The 21774-nt window shown below is 37.6% G+C and overlaps 1 protein-coding gene across 3 annotated transcripts in view; it reads left to right on the forward strand.

Moving 5' to 3' along the window:
• LOC134211658 (potassium voltage-gated channel subfamily H member 8) overlaps positions 1–21774 on the forward strand; it is a 159460-nt gene that overhangs the window by 83537 nt on the left and 54149 nt on the right. For 2 of the 3 annotated variants that reach the window (XM_062688762.1, XM_062688760.1), the window contains exons 3-7: positions 6725–6835; positions 6994–7113; positions 9966–10103; positions 17607–17794; positions 18491–18719. In XM_062688762.1, coding sequence (XP_062544746.1) covers positions 6725–6835; positions 6994–7113; positions 9966–10103; positions 17607–17794; positions 18491–18719 — 786 coding nt within the window. The remainder of the gene's footprint in view (positions 1–6724; positions 6836–6993; positions 7114–9965; positions 10104–17606; positions 17795–18490; positions 18720–21774) is intronic. The other variant, XM_062688761.1, reaches the window with a different exon arrangement.

A 21774-nucleotide genomic window follows, 5' to 3' on the forward strand; every position in this document is an offset into this window, starting at 1 on the left:
TATCGCTTATGTCATTCGTAAAGATTGCCTATACAGGCGGCTTATTGGGCCTGCGCAAACCTCCTGTCTCGTTGGAGAGCCTTCGTGTCAGGCATGTTTAGTGTCCCACCCAGCACTAGTTCTAGGGCTGGTGCGCTCTGAGCGGCTTAGGCAGGGTAGGCTTGCGAATACTTGCAGCTTTTTATAAAAGTTTAACGAGCTCATGTTCAAATCCCACCACATCACAATCGTCAGGAGAGAGTTAAGCATTACCTGTAACATAATTAGAGAAAATACGACTCGAAACAGTCAACAACGACCTTCTCAAATTATAAAGGATCACGATTGGAAAATCGGAACATGGAAAGCGGATTTTTTTTTCTGTTTATATTCACCCTCATTTGAAAACGAAAGCAAACTCTACAAATTAAACTAGCTACGACGAAACTTTTGCATATTTACGTGGTGTTAAGTATCAAATTTAAAAGTAAGGTGTACTGTACTAGTTATATTTTTATTATTAATTTTATTGAGTCCTAATCATGTAGTTTTATCGTTACCACCCAGTGCACACATATGAATTACCACGAATTATACTCGATTATTCGCTCTTGGAGAAAATAATAAAATGACTTGTTATGGAGACGCATGGTTTATGAGGATCGCATTTTTTAAAACTTTATTAGAGTTATTATATGAATTTAATTTTTAGTTCATCTGTGAGAAGATTGCAATTATTTTTCAGTTGACAATTATTTTTCCAGTAGTCGTGGATTATATCAAGCCTTCAAAGATAGTTGAAGGTAAGAATATGATTGGAGTCACTGCGCCACTTTCCTTCTCTATTGATTTTGAAAATTATAACATAGGTATTAGGGTGGCTCAAAAAACACTTTTTAATTTTTTTTTGATGGGCCGCCCTCTTATTTGGTTCTATTCATGCCCTGATGCTCTGGACAAAATTTTAGCCAAAGCGGTCATCATTTGGGTGGTGCTTAACTCGTTGGAAGTTTATGGAAGAAACATCAAAAACAGTGATTTGCAGTTGGATGGCACAATTTACGATCAAGAACCATGATACTCATTCAGTTATTTTAGAATTAAATACAGAATGTTATGCTGAAAACCGCGAGAAGATTAAAGTTTATTAGGCAAAGATATTATCATTTTACTGGATTGTTGTAGGGGTGAATTTATTTCTTTTCAAAGGTAAAAGAAACGAAATATGCTCAAACCCCACTTCAGAGGAATGCTTATAACTTAGCTGGGCAAACTCTAATCTTCTCGCGGTTTTCTGCATAACATTCTGTATTAAATTCTTCAAGATATGAATGAGTATCGTGGTTCTTCATCGTAAGTTGTGCCGTCCAACTTCAATTCACTGTTTTTGGATGTTTATGCATACATTTTTGCATATAAACTTCCAACGAGCTTAGCACCGCACAAACGTTGACCGATTTGGCTGAAATTTTTGTCCAGAGCATCAGGGCATCAAATAGAACCAAATAAGAGGGCGGCCCTTAAAAAAATTGAAAAAAGTTTTTCCATACTAATTTGAGCCACCCTAATAGGTAGTGCGTGTTGGCTTTTGTTTCGGACGGCAGAACGATCGCGCAATTTGCCGAAATATTGTGTTCTGCATTGCGCGGCCATCAGTGCCTGTTTTGTCGTGTTTCTGCTCAGTAAGCAGATAGTTCGCGCGGCCGAGTGAGTAAACAATTGGTGCGTGATCGGACGTGTTTCAGGTAGGATTTAGAACATTCGTAAAATCCGAGTTTTTGGTTCTGATTTTAATGTTCGGTGAATAAGTGTGCGGCTGAACGTGTTTTGTATATTGCGAAACATTTATAAAATCCAGGTTACTTTGTCCTCCTTTGGACGGTTCGTAAGTAGGGTAGAATACGGCATCGGCAGGGTGTAACAGTTGTTGGCACTCACAACAACGTTTTACCAGCAAACATAAACTATTTATGAACATAATTTTGCTCCAGTCACACAATTTCAAGTCTAAGCTTTCATTTGAATAAGTTGTTTGTGTAAAAGTGGCAAGATTTGATGTGTTAATCACCAAAACAAATTTGCACCTACGAAATCCTTGCCAATATTGCATTGCCAAAGAAAGCAGCCCTCGAAAAGCAAACTGTTACTTACTTTTTTGGATCGCCTGTTTTTCTTCTTTATTGCGTATGACACGCAAATCAAGTACGTAAACTACTTTTTACACTTTATCACCACTTGATTATCACCACAAAGAGCAAATTTATGCAATATTTGCTCTATGTTTCACTAAATAAAATCGGGACTGTTCGTTTTCTTTGACAGCAGCACACTTCGGAATAGAGCGAGAGAATGTGTTTGTGAGCATATCAAACACACGCTAAAAAATACCACGCACGATTCTATGTCTCGCTTAACTTTTCAAAAGGTCCTAAGTAACATTTTTTTCATGAATTAATTTGAATAGCGCAATCAATAGAAAAACATGAAAGCTTTTGATTGCAGTGCTCAAATTAAATCATGAAAAAAATGTTACTTAGGTCCTTTTGAAAAGTTAAGCGAGATGTGATATGATTTTAGCAAAAATACGAACAAAATATCCGGCGATGGCATTTATTTAAAAAAAAGTGTTAAAATATAAATGCTTCTATTCATATTTTTACGCAGGCCATGAATTATATCAAAAGTGATAGCAACACCGTAGTATTTTAACCCTTATGTGGCTGACAGGACCGTTTTCTTTTTGCAACTTCAATACTTTCCAAGCTCATAAAAAATCATAACCATTCCCGTTCTACATAGCGCATTGCAACCATAAATAATTGCCTACTTTTAGGGTATTATCTATTATTCAACTGTGAAACATAGTGTAAGAATGGGGTGGCTCCAGCGGCTGGATAGGACAATGCTGTCCATTATTCAACATCTGAAGACTCACGATGTGGAATAGAGATGAGTGACGTTTAACGCTCGCACACTGATGTGCTATTCGGCATGTGTAAATACATGTTTGTTTTCCTTTGCTCATAACCTCAAAACTGATCGAGTCATCACAATGGTTGCGAATGAGTCAAAAAATATATGGAAATATACTCATTTTTACCCAAACTTTGCTGAGTAGCACCATCTAGGAGTGTTTGTTTTCCTTTTATCGCCACTCACACATTCGGACGTGAGAATCTCAATATATTGTTAATATACTATACTACCAGAACCGACGAGCTTCGTTTCACCTAAAATTGATTAATTATATATTTTTTACATTATTTAAAAGACGGATAAGTATTCGAAATTTGCAAATTTGGATTCCATTTTTTAGATTAATTTTCGATTTAGATTTTAATTTGTGTCTTGTGCACAACCACCATGATTTTTTGCCTTTCTCGTATACTAAGTATACGGTAAAGGCTATATGATCGCTCCAAAAACAAACTTTTTATAGAAGGCCCGGAGACCCATAGTGTTATATACCGATCGACTCAGCTCGACGAATTGAGGTGATGTCTGTGTGTATGTGTGTGTGTGTGTGTGTGTACGTGTGTGTGTCTGTGCACCCCACCCAAAAAAAATGTCACTCATTTTTCAGGTACTTGTCCTTAACCGATTTACTCGCAACAAGTTGCATTCGACACAGGATACTCTACCATTGTTTCCTATTGAAAATTGGTCAGATCGGACTATGGGCTCGGAGGTTATGGCCAAAATACCACTTTTTTTTATAAAAAAAGAAGTAAAAAAATGTCACTCATTTTTCAGGCACTTATCCTTAACCGATTTACTCGCAACATGTTGCACTCGACGCAGGATACTCTACCATTGTTTCCTATTGAAAATTGGTCTAATCGGACTATGGGCTCGGAAGTTATGGCCAAAATACCACTTTTTTTATTAAAAAATGAGTAAAAAAATGTCACTCATTTTTCAGGAACTTATCCTTAACCGATTTACTCGCAACATGTTTCATTCGACGCAGAATACTCTCCCATTGTTTCCTATTGAAAATTGGCCAGATCGGACTATGGGCTCAAAAGTAATGGCCAAAATACTATTTTTATAATGCACGAGAAAGGCACCATCACCGCTAGGTGGATTAATCAGGGTTTTTTATGAAACAAACATATCATGTAATAGCCTACTCAGATTACGCCATTAATGACATAATAATTGGCGTTTCAGGGTAAATACGCTTTATGATGTCATTATTTACGTAATATTCCATACATTTTGCGCTGTCAAAAGATACCCGCTAAAAAGAGTCATAAAGAATTTATTACGAACAATTATTACAAGAGAGCTTTCGTTCTAACTGGGATGCAGGAGAAATTCAACAAAACAACACTGACAAGCGTCACGCTCTCTTTGCCAGAGAGAAAATTCTCTCTGTTTTCATTTCGTTTCGTAGTTGACAGTCATGCTCTTTCTGTCGCAGCAGGGTCGAATGCATGTTAGATGGAAATCTTCTGAGCGCTGAAGAATAACTCGGATTGTGATGGTTTTGTGGAAAGCATTTTATATGATAAAAAATAATGATGATAATTATTTATTCTCCACTTATTCAACATGAATTGTTTAAAAAACAGATGCTCTCTAGAATTAACATGAAGTATTTAACTTAAACCTAGATTTAATAGAACAAATCGAATAAATTTTCAAAGTTCAAGGGCCAATGCGGAAGACAATTTAAAACGTAGGAATGGTTGTAAAACGAATACATTTGATGAATAAAAATGATTTCAAAAATTGTTTCAATTCTGCTCCTTGAATGGCTTAATATACTTTGGATTTCAACATTTTTCACGTGGGACAACTGTACGATTTGAATGGGATGTATATATAAAGTAGAATAACCTTAAATAAAACATAGATTGGTAATGCATTAATTCATCCAAAATCCAGTTTAAATTATATCATATTCACACGATTCGAATTTGTTAGAAGCTGTATCATTGATTGTCGAGTCGAACGCAATGGATCAGTTTCCATTTTTGAAATACTGGAGATACTGGTGGAAATACATTTTAGTTCGATAATATTTCTTGAAAATTGGTCCAATCGTCTTTTTTTTATTTATTTGTGAGAATTCCTAAAAGTATCTAAATTTTTCTATCAAATCTCCGTTCGATCATAGTACAGAATCAAAATACTTTTTAAACTTAAAAACAAATTGAGGAATAGTCTGATTCCCCGAAGAACGGCGCACCTAACTAATGAATGTAGCTTCGCTCATTATCCTTAATGAGAGCTTCAAATATTCTTCGAAAATCCCTTTTCATATTTTTTTATATTTTTTTTTCGTAGAAACTTTGTTCAGAAAAAAATGTTCGATTGTCGCCACACAAATGCTTGATTTTGCAAATTAAATTTTAAAACTCTCCTTGAATTCAACCCTGTATTAGCGTGCAAATGAGGAAACATGGAAACGTCAAGATATATTATCTTGCTGCAGTCTGAGCACCTCGTAATAATTGGATACCCTCTCACTTAACAAAGTCATAAATAGCCCAATCTGAATAGGCTATAAGGACCGCAAAGAGCAAGTTGTATATTTGAAACTGGTTGATAGACTTTTGCTTACGACTCTAAGGCATTACAAAAGACAAGAGATGTAAATCTTAGCAGCGGACAAAAAGCACATAAGTTCCCTTCTCCAAAATGGCCAACATTATTCAAATAGGTTGAAAATGGTAGAAGTTATAAAAAGGTCAATATCTGGGTACACAGGTACCCTATCTGCCATTCACGTCTATTTTTTATGGCCGCATAAGTGTTAAATTTGTTTTACAACGTGTTTAAATGCTTTTACCTATCTGTCTACATGACATAAAATTGATGCCAAGGCTAAAAATTCATGTTTTGTTTTAAGCCAGTTTTGATAAACAATAAAGTTTGTTCCAAAATTGAGTGAAGCGAGATGAGCGTGCGGCCGATTAATATGAATGAATTTTACTACTGGAGGATATAAACAACCAGCATTTGGCACCAATACATTACCAGCTTTCTACCTCCATGTCCAGTTGCTGAAGAGAGCAAACTCATTGCTGATAAAAGAAATTGCTATGCCAATAGAAGAAACATTGACCTGTTACATTATGTTAAATTTACTGAGTTTGTGGTGAAAGCTGTTATATTTAGTGAACACCAATCATCAAAGAAAGAGCATGCAAATGTATACTAGTTAAACTGTACCTGTGGTTTAGTGTAATTATTCATTATTTTTATCATTCAATTTGGTGAATGTCTTAGACTGCCAAGAATAGGTATTTTCCCCTAATTTGATGAATATATTTTAATATTTTTTCAGCATACTGTTATTGACAAACGCTCTATATTGTCGAATAGAGCTCTCTATTATTCACCTTATCCACTAACACAAATTTACCTTCCCGAGACATCTATGAAGGTAGTATGGGTTCCCTGCATCTTCACTAGTAGATGTTGAACTAACATTCCTTCCCTTCCTTCCGTGATTGTAAGGACGTGGCCAGGTATACAACTGCTACTGTATAGGAAAAGGTACTAATCCCAAGTACCAATTTGCGACAATATACAGTAGTTTGCTCAATTGAGCATTGTATAGCCACCCACGATTTGTACAATCACATATGCTATGCTATGCTATGTTAATTTGAGCCACCCTAATAGGTATCTTTCATCACTTCTGTTTTATTTATGTCCAATAAATCTGCAGAAACAAGAGATTAGTTTTCATTATACATATATTCGTATTGTTTTCCATTCCTTTTTCCAGATTCTAATTTCGTTCTTGGCAACGCACAAGTCAGTGGATACCCGATAGTGTACTGCTCCGATGGCTTCGTTGAGCTTTCAGGATTTTCGCGTGCACAAATTATGCAGAAAGGTAATTTCAGGTGTACTACTTTTTCTCAGGATAACCGACTCCATTGTATTGTTTCGTTTCCGTCCCCGCTCGATGTAAACACGTGGAGTGGATGTGTTTTTTTGTGTGGTTTGCGCCTGTTGTTGCAAGTCTTTTCATTCTAAAAACATAATTTTCAGGTTGTGCTTGTCGGTTTCTCTATGGCCCGGAGACGAAGGAAGAACACAAAACCCAAATCGAGAGCAGTCTCGATGGGAAAAGTGAGCTGAAGTTAGAGGTGATATTCTATAAAAAGAATGGTAAGTTTATTTATATTCATTATGCAGGGCACTCCCATCGCAACCCCACGTAGAAGTGAGATGATGGATCATTTTATAATATTACCCACTTAGCTCGTGCAAGCTGCCCCCGTAGCTTGTATTCACGGTCACGGAGTGCATTATATGTCTGCAGAAGGAAGTAAGCATTTCATTGCACGATGTAAATGGGTGTGAGCATAAAAAATTTAAAACATCATAACATCTCCGGGAGATTGGATGTGTGCTTTTAAAAGTGCTCCTGGATTGCGGGTTGCAATTTTATGGTTTCTAATGGTGGAAAGTGCTAAAGAAACAGATACATTAACATAAAATTTTTAATTTTGCACGCTGAGATCTGAGTGCGTGGCGTAAATATGCATTAAGCTGTGGGGTTCTTTTTCTTTTAACTAGAAACATCAATTTCATTTATAGACCAACTTTAAATATTAATTCCGGAGTGTTTTGGAATGTGGCTGACATGCCGAACGGTTATGTTAAAAGCACTTACTTTATTTCCAATTGTTATACCGCTGAGAATCATCACTTTGAAAGTTTAGATTTGAAAAAAATCGAGTCATGTACATATATAATCTCTTTCGTTTCAAGATAAAAAGAATATATGAACATGAGGTGGAATATGAAATGGTTTTCTCACTTGTATCTTTAGCTTAAACAAACTGCTGGTACATTTATAATTACCTCTTGTCCGACATAGGGGTCAGAGAGTTTTCGTATGAAGCTTGTTTGTTTGACAACCTACTAAAAGGAGTGTTATCAAAAGATGGTATTCCATCCAATTGCCGAAGGCACTGCTACAGACGACAAACAATCTTGGCCTCGACCCTCTTGACCTAGATGGCTTATCGTTCCAGGTAACAGTCGGTAAATTAAGATGCTACAAGATTTGATCGACGCATCTTATTTCCGAAATCTAAAGTGGTAGCCTTTCCAGTCGACAGTATAAACCAACGAAAGTACGGCATTTGCTCGAGTTTAGTTAGGGATTGAATTTTTAAATGCAATTAATAGAACTTTTTGTGATGTAAAAATACTACATTAAATGTTTTGATTCAGCTGAATTCAATAGATTACTTTTAGTGTATTTAAAAACAGTAGAATCCACTTATTCGCAAAAAATAGCACTTCAGGAAGATAAGTTCCATTATTCATATTTATTAATTTGATTTGCCCTATCTATAACTTTTACTGAAAAAGCTAGCTAATTAAATTGAAGTAAACTTTATAATACAGGTGAAAAAACATGGTGGTCCTATTGTACGGATCTGTGCAGCTGTAGGAAAATTCAATTTAAGAAATTAAAGCCTGGACTGTAGGCAATGCTTGCTGAACGTTCTCAAGAGTTGTCCTATTTATTAAACGCTCTAAAACAGCTGAAATGGGGCCCTCCTTAGCCGTGCGGTAAGACGTGCGGCTACAAAGCAAGACCATGCTGAGGGTGGCTGGGTTCGATTCCCGGTGCCGGTCTAGGCAATTTTCGGATTGGAAATTGTCTCGACTTCCCTGGGCATAAAAGTATTATCGTGTTAGCCTCTTGATATACGAATGCAAAAATGGTAACTTGGCTTAGATACCTCGCAGTTAATAACCGTGGAAGTGCTTAATGAACACTAAGCTGCGAGGCGGCTCTGTCCCAGTGTGGGGGTGTAATGCCAATAAGAAGAAGAAGAAGAAAACAGCTGATGTAGTTTTTGGTTCACACCAAAATTACTTGACATAACTTGAACAATTACAGTCACTTTTCCAATTATGACTTATATTTATCATCTCTACATATTCAGATCAATCTGAACAATGTCAATTGATTTTTTTTAAAGTTAGCTTCTTATTAAATATTTTGAAATATTAGTGGAACTTTTGTAAGTATTGTTTTAAAGAGGTACACCCTCTACATATGTGTATCAGCCTAATGCCAATTTAAGTTAATAAGGTAAAATGTCACTTGTCATAAGACGAGTCAAGTTCGAGACACTGAAGGCGACCTTACTGTTGAGGTCGAAATACGTATTTGTCAAGGTATAATTAAGTGGTGGAATTAAGTGGGATTGTACAAACTCGTCTTATGACAAGTGAAGACATTCCACTAAATAGCTCAAAATAATTTTCTTAAGGTAAAATGTCGACAAATATCTAGCAACATAATCATCAGAATGGCTGTAAGGATATTTACATATATGTACGTGAGTAAGCTTACGAGAAACTGTTGATCAAATTGAATAAAAATAAACAGAAGCTGTACTTATGAGAATTCTCCCCACTGTCGTCTGGTTACTAATGTGTTAAATATGCCTCGACAATAAAATTTCTCTCGTCCGGATTTTGTGATGTTATTTATTATTGTTATTATTATCATAGGCACCTGCTTATTGTATGCGTCCCTTGACTATGTTCAACAAAGTTCAACGATATGCTTGGCCTATGTTGCCATCCAACATGGAAACACAAGATGGGGATGCAGTAAAATGTGTTCATTTTTTACAGAATAACGCTTCTACCATGCCTGCCAGCGTTTGTAGCCGTGATTTTTTTTCGTTCGCATCGTGTTGATGCTGAACCCTCGTCTTGTCTTGGATGCGGCACGGTTAATGTGGGTGCAAAAATTTATTACACTTTGCCAGCATGATAGATCCCAGAATCGTTTCACACCCGAGCGTAAATTTTGTTTATGCCTTATCTTCCCGGAATTTCTAGATTTCCAGTTCAGTAGCGGAACTTGAAACTTATTTTGGTTCACATCCGCCTGATCGGATTTGTTTCTCGCCGGAAGGTTAATCGGAAGCTTTGGGTAAATTTCATCTAATTACGCAAATTATTCTCTATTGTCCAATCGCCAGGTACGCCGTTTTGGTGTCTGTTGGATATCGTGCCGATCAAGAATGAAAAACGGGAGGTGGTGCTATTTCTTGCCTCGCATAAGGACGTGACGACGGCGAAAATGTCGGAGATGTCTATGTCGGATGAGTGTGATAGTGGTAAGTATTGCGAATGCACTATTTTATTCTATTTGATGTCATTCATTGCTTGCCTTTGTAATTCAAGCGCTGTAAAATTCAAGAAGTAGGATATTCCGTAGAACCGCTCAGACTTTCCCGTACACTTGGGTTTTATCCTCTCTCAAAATTTTCAGTAGTAGTTAGATGTAGTTGAAGTTACATACGATGTTAATCATGACTTATTCTATGGAGAATAGTTTTAAGTGGGCATAATGTTTCAGTAGAAAAGTATTAACCAATTTTCTGGTGGAAGTATGCGAACATTAAATGATACACTGGTTCTGAAATTAACATATCTGTTACTTCGGCAAATCAATCTCATAAAGCTTTTTTTTCTTGATAGTTTACCTCTAAAGTTTTTAATTTAAAATTCAAAATAACCTTTAGATTGTTGAACAAGTTTCGTGGAATAATTTATTATTGTTAATTTTCTCTAAAATTCTTCTTAATCTAGCAGATCAAATTACACATAGGTACACAGCAATAATTTTCCACATACAAACGTTCAAACGTTTAACGGTGCATACGTTTATTACGATAAGGTAATACATACATATCGTATGATGAACATTCAGTTAGCCATTACACAAATGTCAAAATTCTCAAAGTACCATATTGATCTTTCTTCAACTATTTTACAGCAAACAAAATGCACAGCACATAATGTTGAGAAAAAAGAGAAGAGTCGAAAAAAAATGAGTACCTATTGTCTGTCCCACCTAGGCGGCCAGAATGCCTCTAGATAATTAAGACGGGATACCTCACAGGAGACTTCCCAATAGTTTGGCCAACACTTCTAATAGTCACGGCATTTAAAAATGGCACACGAGCATCCTACTGCCTGGGTCGCCTGAAACCTTGACATTAGGGGTAAAGGGAGTCGTATTGTTAGCTTCAGCTTGACTATATGACCAGACTTACTCCGTTACGCACCACGTGAAGGTACCTCTAGGTACATATGTCTATCCTAGTACCTCTATCCATCTGATCGTGTCCATTTGAGCGTAAATCCGTAGTCGCACATCATCCACAACAGCAAACACCACGATAAATCGAAACCATCATGGGACTACTTAATGAATGTTCTTGATATCAAGTTAGTTGACGTTATCCTCAATCACCAATGCAAGCTCGTTCGAGCAGCCTCTACCGTAATCAATTGTTTTTCGATTTATTTATTCAGACTAAGGCCGAAGTGACCTGTGCGGTATATAAGAGTCTTCTCCATTCGGCTCGGTCCATTGCTACACGTCGCCAACCACGCAGTCTACGGAGGGTCCGCAAGTCATCTTCCACCTGATCGATCCACCTTGCCCGCTGCGCACTTCGCCTTCTTGTGCCCGTCGGATTGTTGTCGAGAACCATTTTCACCGGGTTACTGTCCGACATTCAGGATACGTGCCCGGCTCACCGCAGTCGTCCGATTTTCGCGGTGGGAAATGGATGGTTCTCCCAGCAGCTCATGCAACTCGTGGTTCATTCGCCTCCTCCACGTACCGTCCGCCATCTGCACCCCACCATAGATGGTACGCAGCACTTTCCTTTCGACGTGCACTCCAAGTGCACGCTGGGAGGACCAACGAGCTTCGTTCAGGTCTCGTGTCCGTAGAGGACTACCTGTCTATTGAGTGTTTTGTAGATAGTCAGTTTGGTACGGCGGCGAACCATCGGAGCGTCTTGCGGAATCCAAAGTACGTACGATTTCCAGCCACTATGCGTCTCCGAATTTCTTTGCTGGTATCATTTCCGGCAGTAACCAGTGAGCCCAAGTACACAAGATCTTCTATCACCTCGATTTCGTCACCACCGATGCAGACTCGAGGTGGGTGGCTCACATTGTCTTTTCTTGAACATCTAATAGTTTTTCTACAGTGTTGTATAAAAATAAAATACAACAGCGCTTGTGCTTGAGAGTTTTTGAAATTTTGCGCTTAGCAAACCTTCTATTGAAAGTTCCTGCTCCAACTGCTGCACGTAGTGATGAGTCTCTTAATATGCCGGGACGTACTTACGACTTTGACGCATGATGTACATGGTCAAAAGATTAGAGCACAGGCATGCTGGCATTAAGTTGTGATCGCATTTTTTATTCGCACGGTCGTACAGGCTTGTAAAATGTCATCTGCATGTCATTTGACTAATTTGTTCATAACTTTCTTTAGAAGCCAAATTTATTCCATAATTTTAGATGTACTCATAACGCTTGAATAGGGCTATATTTTTGTCCAAGGGTACATTGCTCTAAATATAACATCTGAGGCTGGAGAGTGAAAACTCTCCAAAATGTCGCGTGTCATTTGACATAATGTCATTTGAATGTCATTTTGCCTCCTACGCCCCTGATTACATATTTACAGCAATGTCTTGTTAGACAAAGTTGTAGTCGCATGTAAGAGCTAAAAGTTCGTCATACATCATGAATTGATAGCTACCTTCTGAAAAAAATTCTGGGAAAATTATACAAACGAATGCAAATGACATTTTGCAACACTGGTCGTAAGTGTACTTTGCTTCAAGATCCAATAATGTTCTGAATATCTGAATGGATCAAAGTTTAAATTAGTTCATAAATACAATATTTGAAGTTATTGCGACTATAGAGACTGTTTGTTATACGTAAAACAAATGCCATCGAATCGAGCTTGAGTGGATTTATTTGTTTTGCAAGTTTAGGTTTTAATATAAGGATTATGTAGGGTTGCTGCATGTTTTGGGAGTAAAATGAAAAATAAATAATTCGGTATTTCACCCAGAATACTTTTATATTACCACGCCGAATACCGTGATCACAATATTATGGGTACTAAAACTGCGAACAGCTGATTCTCAGTATTATGGATGTCTTACTCATCTCATCGCTTTTCACCATACTGATGTTTCTAGGGATGGTCATGTTTTCGCTAGAGAAGCGAACGTAACACTTCATTCAAGTACCACCAGCAGTGACAGAGCAGAACGAGGAGTTGACTTTATGGTGATCGGGAAGCAGAAGAAGCGTGTTTTCCGGTGGAAGCCGATAAGCGACCGCATTTGCGTGTTGAGAATGAAAGGCAAATTCTTCAACTATAGCCTGATCAGCATCTATGCCCCAACAAACGATAAGCTTGATAACGTGAAGGATAATAGAACTCAGCCTTGATGATGATAGAGAGCCTTGATAAGGCCTACCGAGAGTGCCCAATACACGATGTAAAGATTGTCATCGGGGATGCAATTGCGCAGATCGAAAAAAAAAAGTTTCTTACGCCCTGTCATTGGTACGGAAAGCCTTCATTCCGCAACCAACGATAATGGTCTGCGACTTGTAACCTTTGCTGTTGCTAGATGGATAAGAATATCCGCAAACACACCTGGCAACATCCGAGTGGAGACACTTGCTCACAGATAGACCACGTGCTGGTCGACGGACGACATTTCTCGGATGTTATAGATGTTAGGTACTTCAGAGGTCCGAACATTGACTCGGATCACTACCTTGTAGTAGAAAAAATTCGGGCGCGACTTTCCAGCGTCACGAATTCACGAAACAACAGAACGATGCGTTTCAATATGCAACGCTTGTCAGTTGATGGAGTTGCTGGACGAGCGGATAGGAGATGCCACCGGATCTGGTGACGTCAACAGATTGTGGGAAAATATCCACGAAGCTGTGACTACAACAGTGCAGGAAGTGTTAGGCACTGCACAGCGACGCCAATGAAATGGTTGGTTCGATGAGTTGTGCCAGCGAGTGACGGACGAGAAATATGTTGCTTGGAGTCGAATGCTAATGGTTCGTACCCATTCTAACAGAGAGCGGTACAGTGTAGCAAGGGCAAAAGAGAAACGAATCTACCGCAAATAAAAAAGGCAACACGAAGAGAGTGTGATAGCGCAGGAGAACATGGATAGAAACGATATGCGGAGGTTTTACGCAACTGTCTATGGCGCGCGGCATTAGACTGCGCTAGTGCCCGCCATGTGCAATGACCGAGAGGGGCAAGACAGACAAGACTATGGTGGCAGCCACGTGGAAGAAGCACTTCGAAGATTTGTTGAACGGTGAAAATGAAGGTGTATTAAAGAGCAGGATGGACATAGTCGGCAACGGTCAAGCTGTGGAATCACCAACGCTGGACGAGGATAAGAGGGCTCTGAACGAGCTGAAAACAGCAAAGCTGCTGGGAAGGTCGAGATCTCGGTCAAGCTTCTCAGATACGGAAGTGAGCAGCTGCATCAATCAATCCACCACATTATCCAAAAAATATGGGAGGATGAAGAACTGCCTGCCGGCTGGTTGGATGACCTTATATGCCCAATCTATAAGAAAGGACACAGACTAGAGTGTGCCAACCCAAGCAGCACAACTTGTTTCACTATTGAACATTTCACTGCGTTGCAACTATTCGGAAAGAAACAATCTTTGCGTATGTGCCATCAAATATAACTCTCTTGCAATCTAAAAAGCGCAAGAGGTGGAGCCTACGGAAACATCCTTCGATTGCAGTAAAATTGCAATAATGTTGCAAAATACTACAGCGGAAAAAAATAAAATTAAAATATAAAACTGGATTCGATTTATGGATCTTGTGATTGATAGTCCTTCACTCTACCACAGCACCATTCAACACTTCGAAGGGACTGCATGTTGACTCACCATAAAAACCATACGATTATGAAGTTTTGTACTCGGGTTTTCTGTTACTTGATTGCACCATCACCGGAAAAAAAATGTGAGTTGTCAAAACGTTGAACGATGCTAAATTAAACATGAAGACACACTCAACTTATCTGCAACTTAATTTAAACAAACAAATAAATTTTGAAAGACGCATTGAAGTTACATGGTAAACAATATGCAACTTGGTGATTTTGTTTCGTGTTTGCAACATAAAGTGCAGTATTCTTTGGTTGTTTGTTTCCAAATGTCAAACACGTACTGCATTGCAATGTTAATGAAACATTGATCACAACTCGAATGTTTTTGATATCTTGATGCAACTTTTTCGTACTTTGATGTTTTCCAAAGCCTTTAATGAAACAGAATAGAAACAAGGCGCTTTTTGGAAGATGTTGCGTGTGCTACTTGGGAATTACAGAGGGATCACCCTTCTGAACTCGACGTACAAAATCCTGTCGTGTATCCTGTTTAACAGACTGGGGCCGCTTGAGGAGTCCTTCGTCGGCGAATACCGGGCAGGGTTTCGTGAGGGCCGATCAACGACGGATCAGATGTTTAGCCCGCGAATGATCCTTGATAAATTCCGGGAGTATAACTTGCAGACTAACCATCTGTTCATTGATTCCAAAGCAGCGTATAATTCAGTAAAAAGAAATGAGCTGTGGTAGATAATGTCCGAACTGGGTTGTCCGACGAAACTGATTAGACTGATACGTACAACGCTGGATGGCTTGAAATCAAGTATTAGAATTGCAGACCAAGTGTCAACCTCGTTTCTGACCTTAAACGAATTGAAGCAGAATGATGCATTTTCAAATTTATTGTTCAACATTGCACTCTAAGGCGCTATTGGGAGATCTGGCGTGAAGAGGAACGGCACTATCATCACACGGTCGTATATGCTCCTGGGCTTTGCGGATGACATCGACCTCATTGGAATCGTTTGCTGAGCAGTAGTGGAGGCTTTTGTCCTACTGAAGAGGGAGACGGCGAGGATAGGCTTAACCATTAAGTGGCAGGTAAAGATAGAGAAAGACCAAGTGGTGTTGATGGGGATGTGTTTGAAGTTGTTGAAGAATTTGTTTACCTTGGAACGCTTGTGACATGTGACAATGACGTTTCCCGTGAAGTGAAAGCCGTATTGCTGCTGCGAATAGGGCCTTTTACGAATTACGTAACCAGTTAGGTCCCGCAACATGCAGACGGAAACAAAATTTGCTCTGGAGAGCTTTCAGGGTTTTCGAGCGAAAAGTGCTGCGTACAATACTCGAAGGGAAACTAGAAAATGGTGTTTGTGGCGCAGACGCATGAATCATGAGCTGTATCAAGTATACAAAGAAGAAAATATTGTGAATCGTATAAAATACGGCATACTTCAGTGGGCTGGTCACTTAGTGCGGATGTCGGAAGAATGAATTGCGAAAACAATATTCAACGTCGTCAGTTCCATTGGCATTTCCTAGCCTCTCGCCCATCTTCTGGTGGTACTGTTTAGGAACCTCTTCAACTGCCAAACGTTGGACAATGAAACGCACCGTTCTGTTATTTCGTAAGTTCGTTACGCTGGGTTGTGATAAACTTATGTAATTAAAAAATCACTTTAATGAAGATAGAAAAAAAATTGGCGCGCCATGGGCCATTCTGCCAACTAATGTAGTATTATCGAGTGTTGTGTCTATTTATCTGTGAGGCTTAAATGACCTGGTGGACAAATGGATTTAAACTCTAGATCAATTTAGAGAACCTGGAACATTGTTTGGGCATGACTGAGTTTTAAATCATACGCGAAGGTCTCTAGAAACTACCATCAACATGACGCCCATCCATCGGGACGGGTTTCGTAGTGAATGAAGTGAATGGTTTCGGTGAATGAAGAATCAGATCGTGCGACTCTGGTCGAAGACGGTGATTTTGACATTTTATAACTCGACCTCAGCTCACTAAAATCATTTCATTTATAGCACGCAGTTATTATCTGTTAGTCGCTAGTGTTTTGCACAAAATCAGATAATAATAACCACCTTGTCCCATTCCCGGGATGCAGCCCTAATTTCTATTTGCTGTCCACAAGAAGATCGGCGACGACAGGCATAGAAATGATCACTTGTGACTAATGAGATTATCGTTAAATGGTTTCTATAGAAATCTTTGATCATCCGTTTCTTGCCTGTGTCCTTCAGGGAAATCTACTATATTTAAAAAAAATCTGACTTACGTCCTTCTCGCAAAGAAAATCAACACCCCTAAAAAAAATAACAGCCGTATGGGGAAGCTACATGAGAGTAAGGCATCCGTAAAAGAATAGTGAGAATCGGTCAAAAAACGCTCAAGAACCACCTGTTTGAACTTTGAGTTCCCATGATTTTCTGATCACGGTTTTCTGCATTAGTAATGTAATCATGGTAGTCGTAGTGTTGATAAAGGTAGAAGCCATCTGTGTTGTAAGTGATAATTACCTACAGATTAAATTAAATTTTATCATAACACAATACTTTATAATGCAGTTCTATGACACGAAACCCAAACACTATATTTTAATAGTTCTTTAAAGTTACATATGACCTCTGAGAAACAATTCTAGTGGAATGATTAGTATTGATAAGTATACAAAATTTGTTGCACTCATCAACACCTTTAAACAGCCCATTTTTACCAAAGAATGCAAGAATGACACTTCTCCTGAAAAACATAGCATTTACTTAGACATTGCATTTTTTCTTCACATTTCTAGTAAAGCAACTGTTGCCTCCTTTTCTTCCGTATCTCGATGTATTTTTAATAAATCCATTCTCTCCTACATTTTTGTACAATGGTAATTTTAGCCGCTTTATTGGGAGCACGATTTCGATCCGCTGAAACCTCTTTGCTTGCAGACGACGGGGCGGAGGATGAAAGTTTGGAAATACCTCCGGGAGTTAACATGGGCCGGCGACGTTCACGGGCGGTGCTTTATCAACTTTCCGGCCATTATAAGCCGGAGAAAATGAAGACTAAAATGAAACTTAATAGTGTAAGTATATTGAGGGATTGCCGACTGCTCCCGGAACCGTTTGTTTCCGGGAAGTTCAAGTTGAAATAATAAAACGCACACTTTCAGTTGAACCCAATCAAACCAATCTACATTCTTGATGGTAGGAATAGGATAATCATTCAATTTGTTTTCTGGAATTATTTAAACCGAAAGTTGAAATGTTTTCAGCCACGTGGATTGAATAATTTCAGATGATTTTCTGGTTGATATTCAATAGTAGAAGTGAATTATGATTTTTAATTGTATTTTAATGATTTCGCAATGTTTGTAAATGTTTGAATAAGGCAATTTATATATAATTTGATATTAAGTAATAGTTAAATCATATTTGCAAAACAATAAGAGAAGTCTGAAAGGAAAACTACAACTTCTACATTTAATTTGATTCTTGTTTTCAAGAGCGTATATAAGCAACTAGGGCTTGTTGAGGGAGCTATTTTTCATCTTGTACAAGAAAAAAATCGTTACTGCTTGATTGAGAAACCTCATTACTTCCACAACAAAGAAAAATAGAAGTCAGTTCATTCCATTGACATTCTCATCACACATGATTAGCTGATGGACAACTCTTGCATCATGTCATGCTTACATGTACCCTGGTCTAATCCTTTATTTTCTCTGCTTTCTCTCGTTTTATCTCTTTATCTTTTGTACGTCTGTTGTATATTTTATTAGAATATATTACATTCTAGTGAAGCTCCACTACCTGAATACAAGACGCAAGCCTTAAAGAAATCACGTTTTATCCTGTCGCACTATGGAATGTTTAGGGGTTGTTGGGACTGGTTGATTTTAGTGGCCACATTCTACGTCGCCGTCGCCGTTCCTTACAATGCCGCTTTCGTTACAACCGATCGTTTGACTGTGGCGTCCGATGTTATCGTTGAGGCTTTATTTATTGTTGGTAAGTATGCTGTGGTGCCGTTCAGAGGCGTTGGGTTGGGGATGCAATTTTTGTGTTCAATTTCGCTGGCAGCATTCGAAACAAGCGCAATGGCTTTTATTTCTTGCTAAGATACACAAACGTACGATATTTTTTGCTTTGATGTGTTTTCCACGGAGTTGTACCATTTGAGATTGAAAAAGAAACATTGCGTTGTTTGTTGTGTGGAAATAGTGGAACAAAATCAACATTCATGATGTTTCGTGGTATAATTGAATTGAAAATTCATATAAGCGAAAGCAATGGCAGCTCTGGATTATTTAGTCGTGTAGCAGCAATTTTTAGGCTTTCTGGAAATCGCCTCACGATACAGTACTCAGCTGATGGCTCTCTTCGGAAATCGTTGTTGTTTCGTGGTGCTCTGGAAAGGTCAACCCGAAGTAGCCATTGCCAACGTCTGCAGTTATCGCCGTAATAAAGGACAATGCGAGCACCTCCGTCAACGGGTGTCGCCAACATCGTAAGGTTACCTGCAAAGCATTACGCCGAGGAAATACACACGCCATTCTCAGCGGCGTGGTAGATATCTGTGAAAAATCTTATCTGACCATAAGTCTGACTGTTGATGGATTGAAGAATTAGCGTGTTAAGGAATTGACGAATCATCGAGTTGACGTATTAACACATCAATAAATTAACGAATTAGCGAATGAACGAGTTAACGAATTAACGAATGTATAAATAAACGAATTAATTAATTCAAAAAATTAGGGAATTAATTGATTAACGACTGAACGAATTAGCGAATTAACGAACTGACGAATAAGTTTATGAATTTTCGAATTATTGATTTTTTCATTTCTTTAAACAGACAGAATCACCATTTTCACCAGAGATCGCACAGACTTAATACTTTACACCTAGCGTTAGATAACGTGCAGAAAATTTACACAAAACCCAGTGGACTTGTGACGAATTTCCGCTTTATGAAAAGTTTTCTTCTTACTGGAGCGGGAATCGAATCCACACTCCACAACACGTAAAAGCGCATATACTAATATTACCAAATGAACTAACTGACGCGTTAAAAAAAAATTGCGAATTAAAGAATCAACGAATTAACGAATCAATGAATTAACAAATCAATGAATTAACGAATAATTAGACCGTCTAAGACGAATTAAGTACTGTCCATTTAATTCCACCTGGAATTAAATGGACAGTACTTAATTCGTCTTAGACGGTTTAATACATTCCACTAAAAGAGCTTAATATATTTTTCCGAATAATTAGAGATAACCGAACCTAGGGCTGCAATTCTCTTTAATAAAGACACAAAAAATTAACGAATAAACAAATTAGCGAAATAACGAACTGCCAAATAAATGTACTAATGAATTAACGAATTATTAAAATTACTAATTCACAAATTTACAAATTCACGAATTGACGAATAAACAAATTTAAGAGGTGAGCCAGCCTAGGGCCGAGAACCTCTCAAATAACGACAAAAAAACGAATTAACAACTTGACGAATTAACGAACTAACAAATTGACGAGTTAACGAGTTAAACAAATGTACAAACAACAAATTAACGAATATAGGAATTATCCAATTAAAGAACTAACAAAACAAACCCATTCCCGGATCAGGAAATTCACAAATTGATGAATTAATGAAATAATGAACCAACGAGTTAAAGATTAAATAATTTAGTGACTTAATGAAATAACGAATAGACTAATTAACGAATTGACGAATTAACCAATTAACGAATCAACGAATCAACGAATTAACAAATAAACGAAATAACAAATTAACGAATTAACGAATTATCGAATTAACAAATTAACGAATTAACGAATTAACGAATTAACGAATTAACGAATTAACGAATTAACGAATTAACGAATTACCGAATTAACGAATTAACGAATTAACGAATTAACGAATTAACGAATTAACGAATTAACGAATTAACGAATTAACGAATTAACGAATCAACGAATTTACCAATTAACGAATTAACGAATTAACTATTTGAAGATTTTACATATTAATGAATAAGCGATTTGAAAAATGAACGAACTAACGAATTGACGAGTCAATGATTTAACAAATTAACAAATGAGCAAATTAACGATTTAACGGATTAATCAATTACATAACTATTTGAAGAATTGAAGAATTAAAGAATTGAAGAACTAAAGAATTATAGAATTAATGAATTAACGAATTACCAAAATAACGGAATAACGTATTAACGATCTAATGAATTAACGAATTAATGAATTAACGAATTAACGTATCAACGATTTAATGAATTAACGAATTAACGAACTAACGAATTGACAAATTAACGAAATAACGAATTAATGAATTAACGAATTAACGAATTGACGAATTGACGAATTGACCAATTAACGAATTAACGAATTATCGAATTATCGAATTATCGAATTATCGAATTAACGAATTAACGAATTAACGAATTAACGAATTAACGAATTAACGAATTAACGAATTAACGGATTAGCGAATTAACGAATTAACGAATTAACTAACTAACGAATAAACGAATAAACGAATTAACGAATGAACGAATTAACGAATCAACAATTTAACGAATTAATGAATTATCGAATTAACGAATTAACGAATTAACGAATTAACGAATAAACGAATTAACGAATAAACGAATTAATGAATAAACGAATAAACGAATTAACGAATAAACGAATTAACGAATTAACGAATTAACGAATTAACGAATTAATGAATTAACGAATTAACAAAATAACGAATTAACGAATTAATGCATTAACGAATTAACGAATTAACGAATTAACGAACCAACGAATTAACGAATTAACGAATTAACTGAAACTATATTTGACCCCGGGAGTCCTGCTACGTCCCAGAAGGGGACGTGCCTAAGCCCCAAGCTGCTGGTCTAGAGCCAACGGCAGCTTCCGGGGTGGGCACACAAGACCTCTTTTCTCCCGGGTCCCAGGGCGTTGCTTAGAAGGGAGAGTTTTCGGTGGGGTGGTCCTAAATAAAAAAATATTGCGTTAC

The sequence above is a fragment of the Armigeres subalbatus genome, chromosome 2, assembly GCF_024139115.2.
Source record: "Armigeres subalbatus isolate Guangzhou_Male chromosome 2, GZ_Asu_2, whole genome shotgun sequence".
NCBI lineage: Eukaryota > Metazoa > Arthropoda > Insecta > Diptera > Culicidae > Armigeres > Armigeres subalbatus.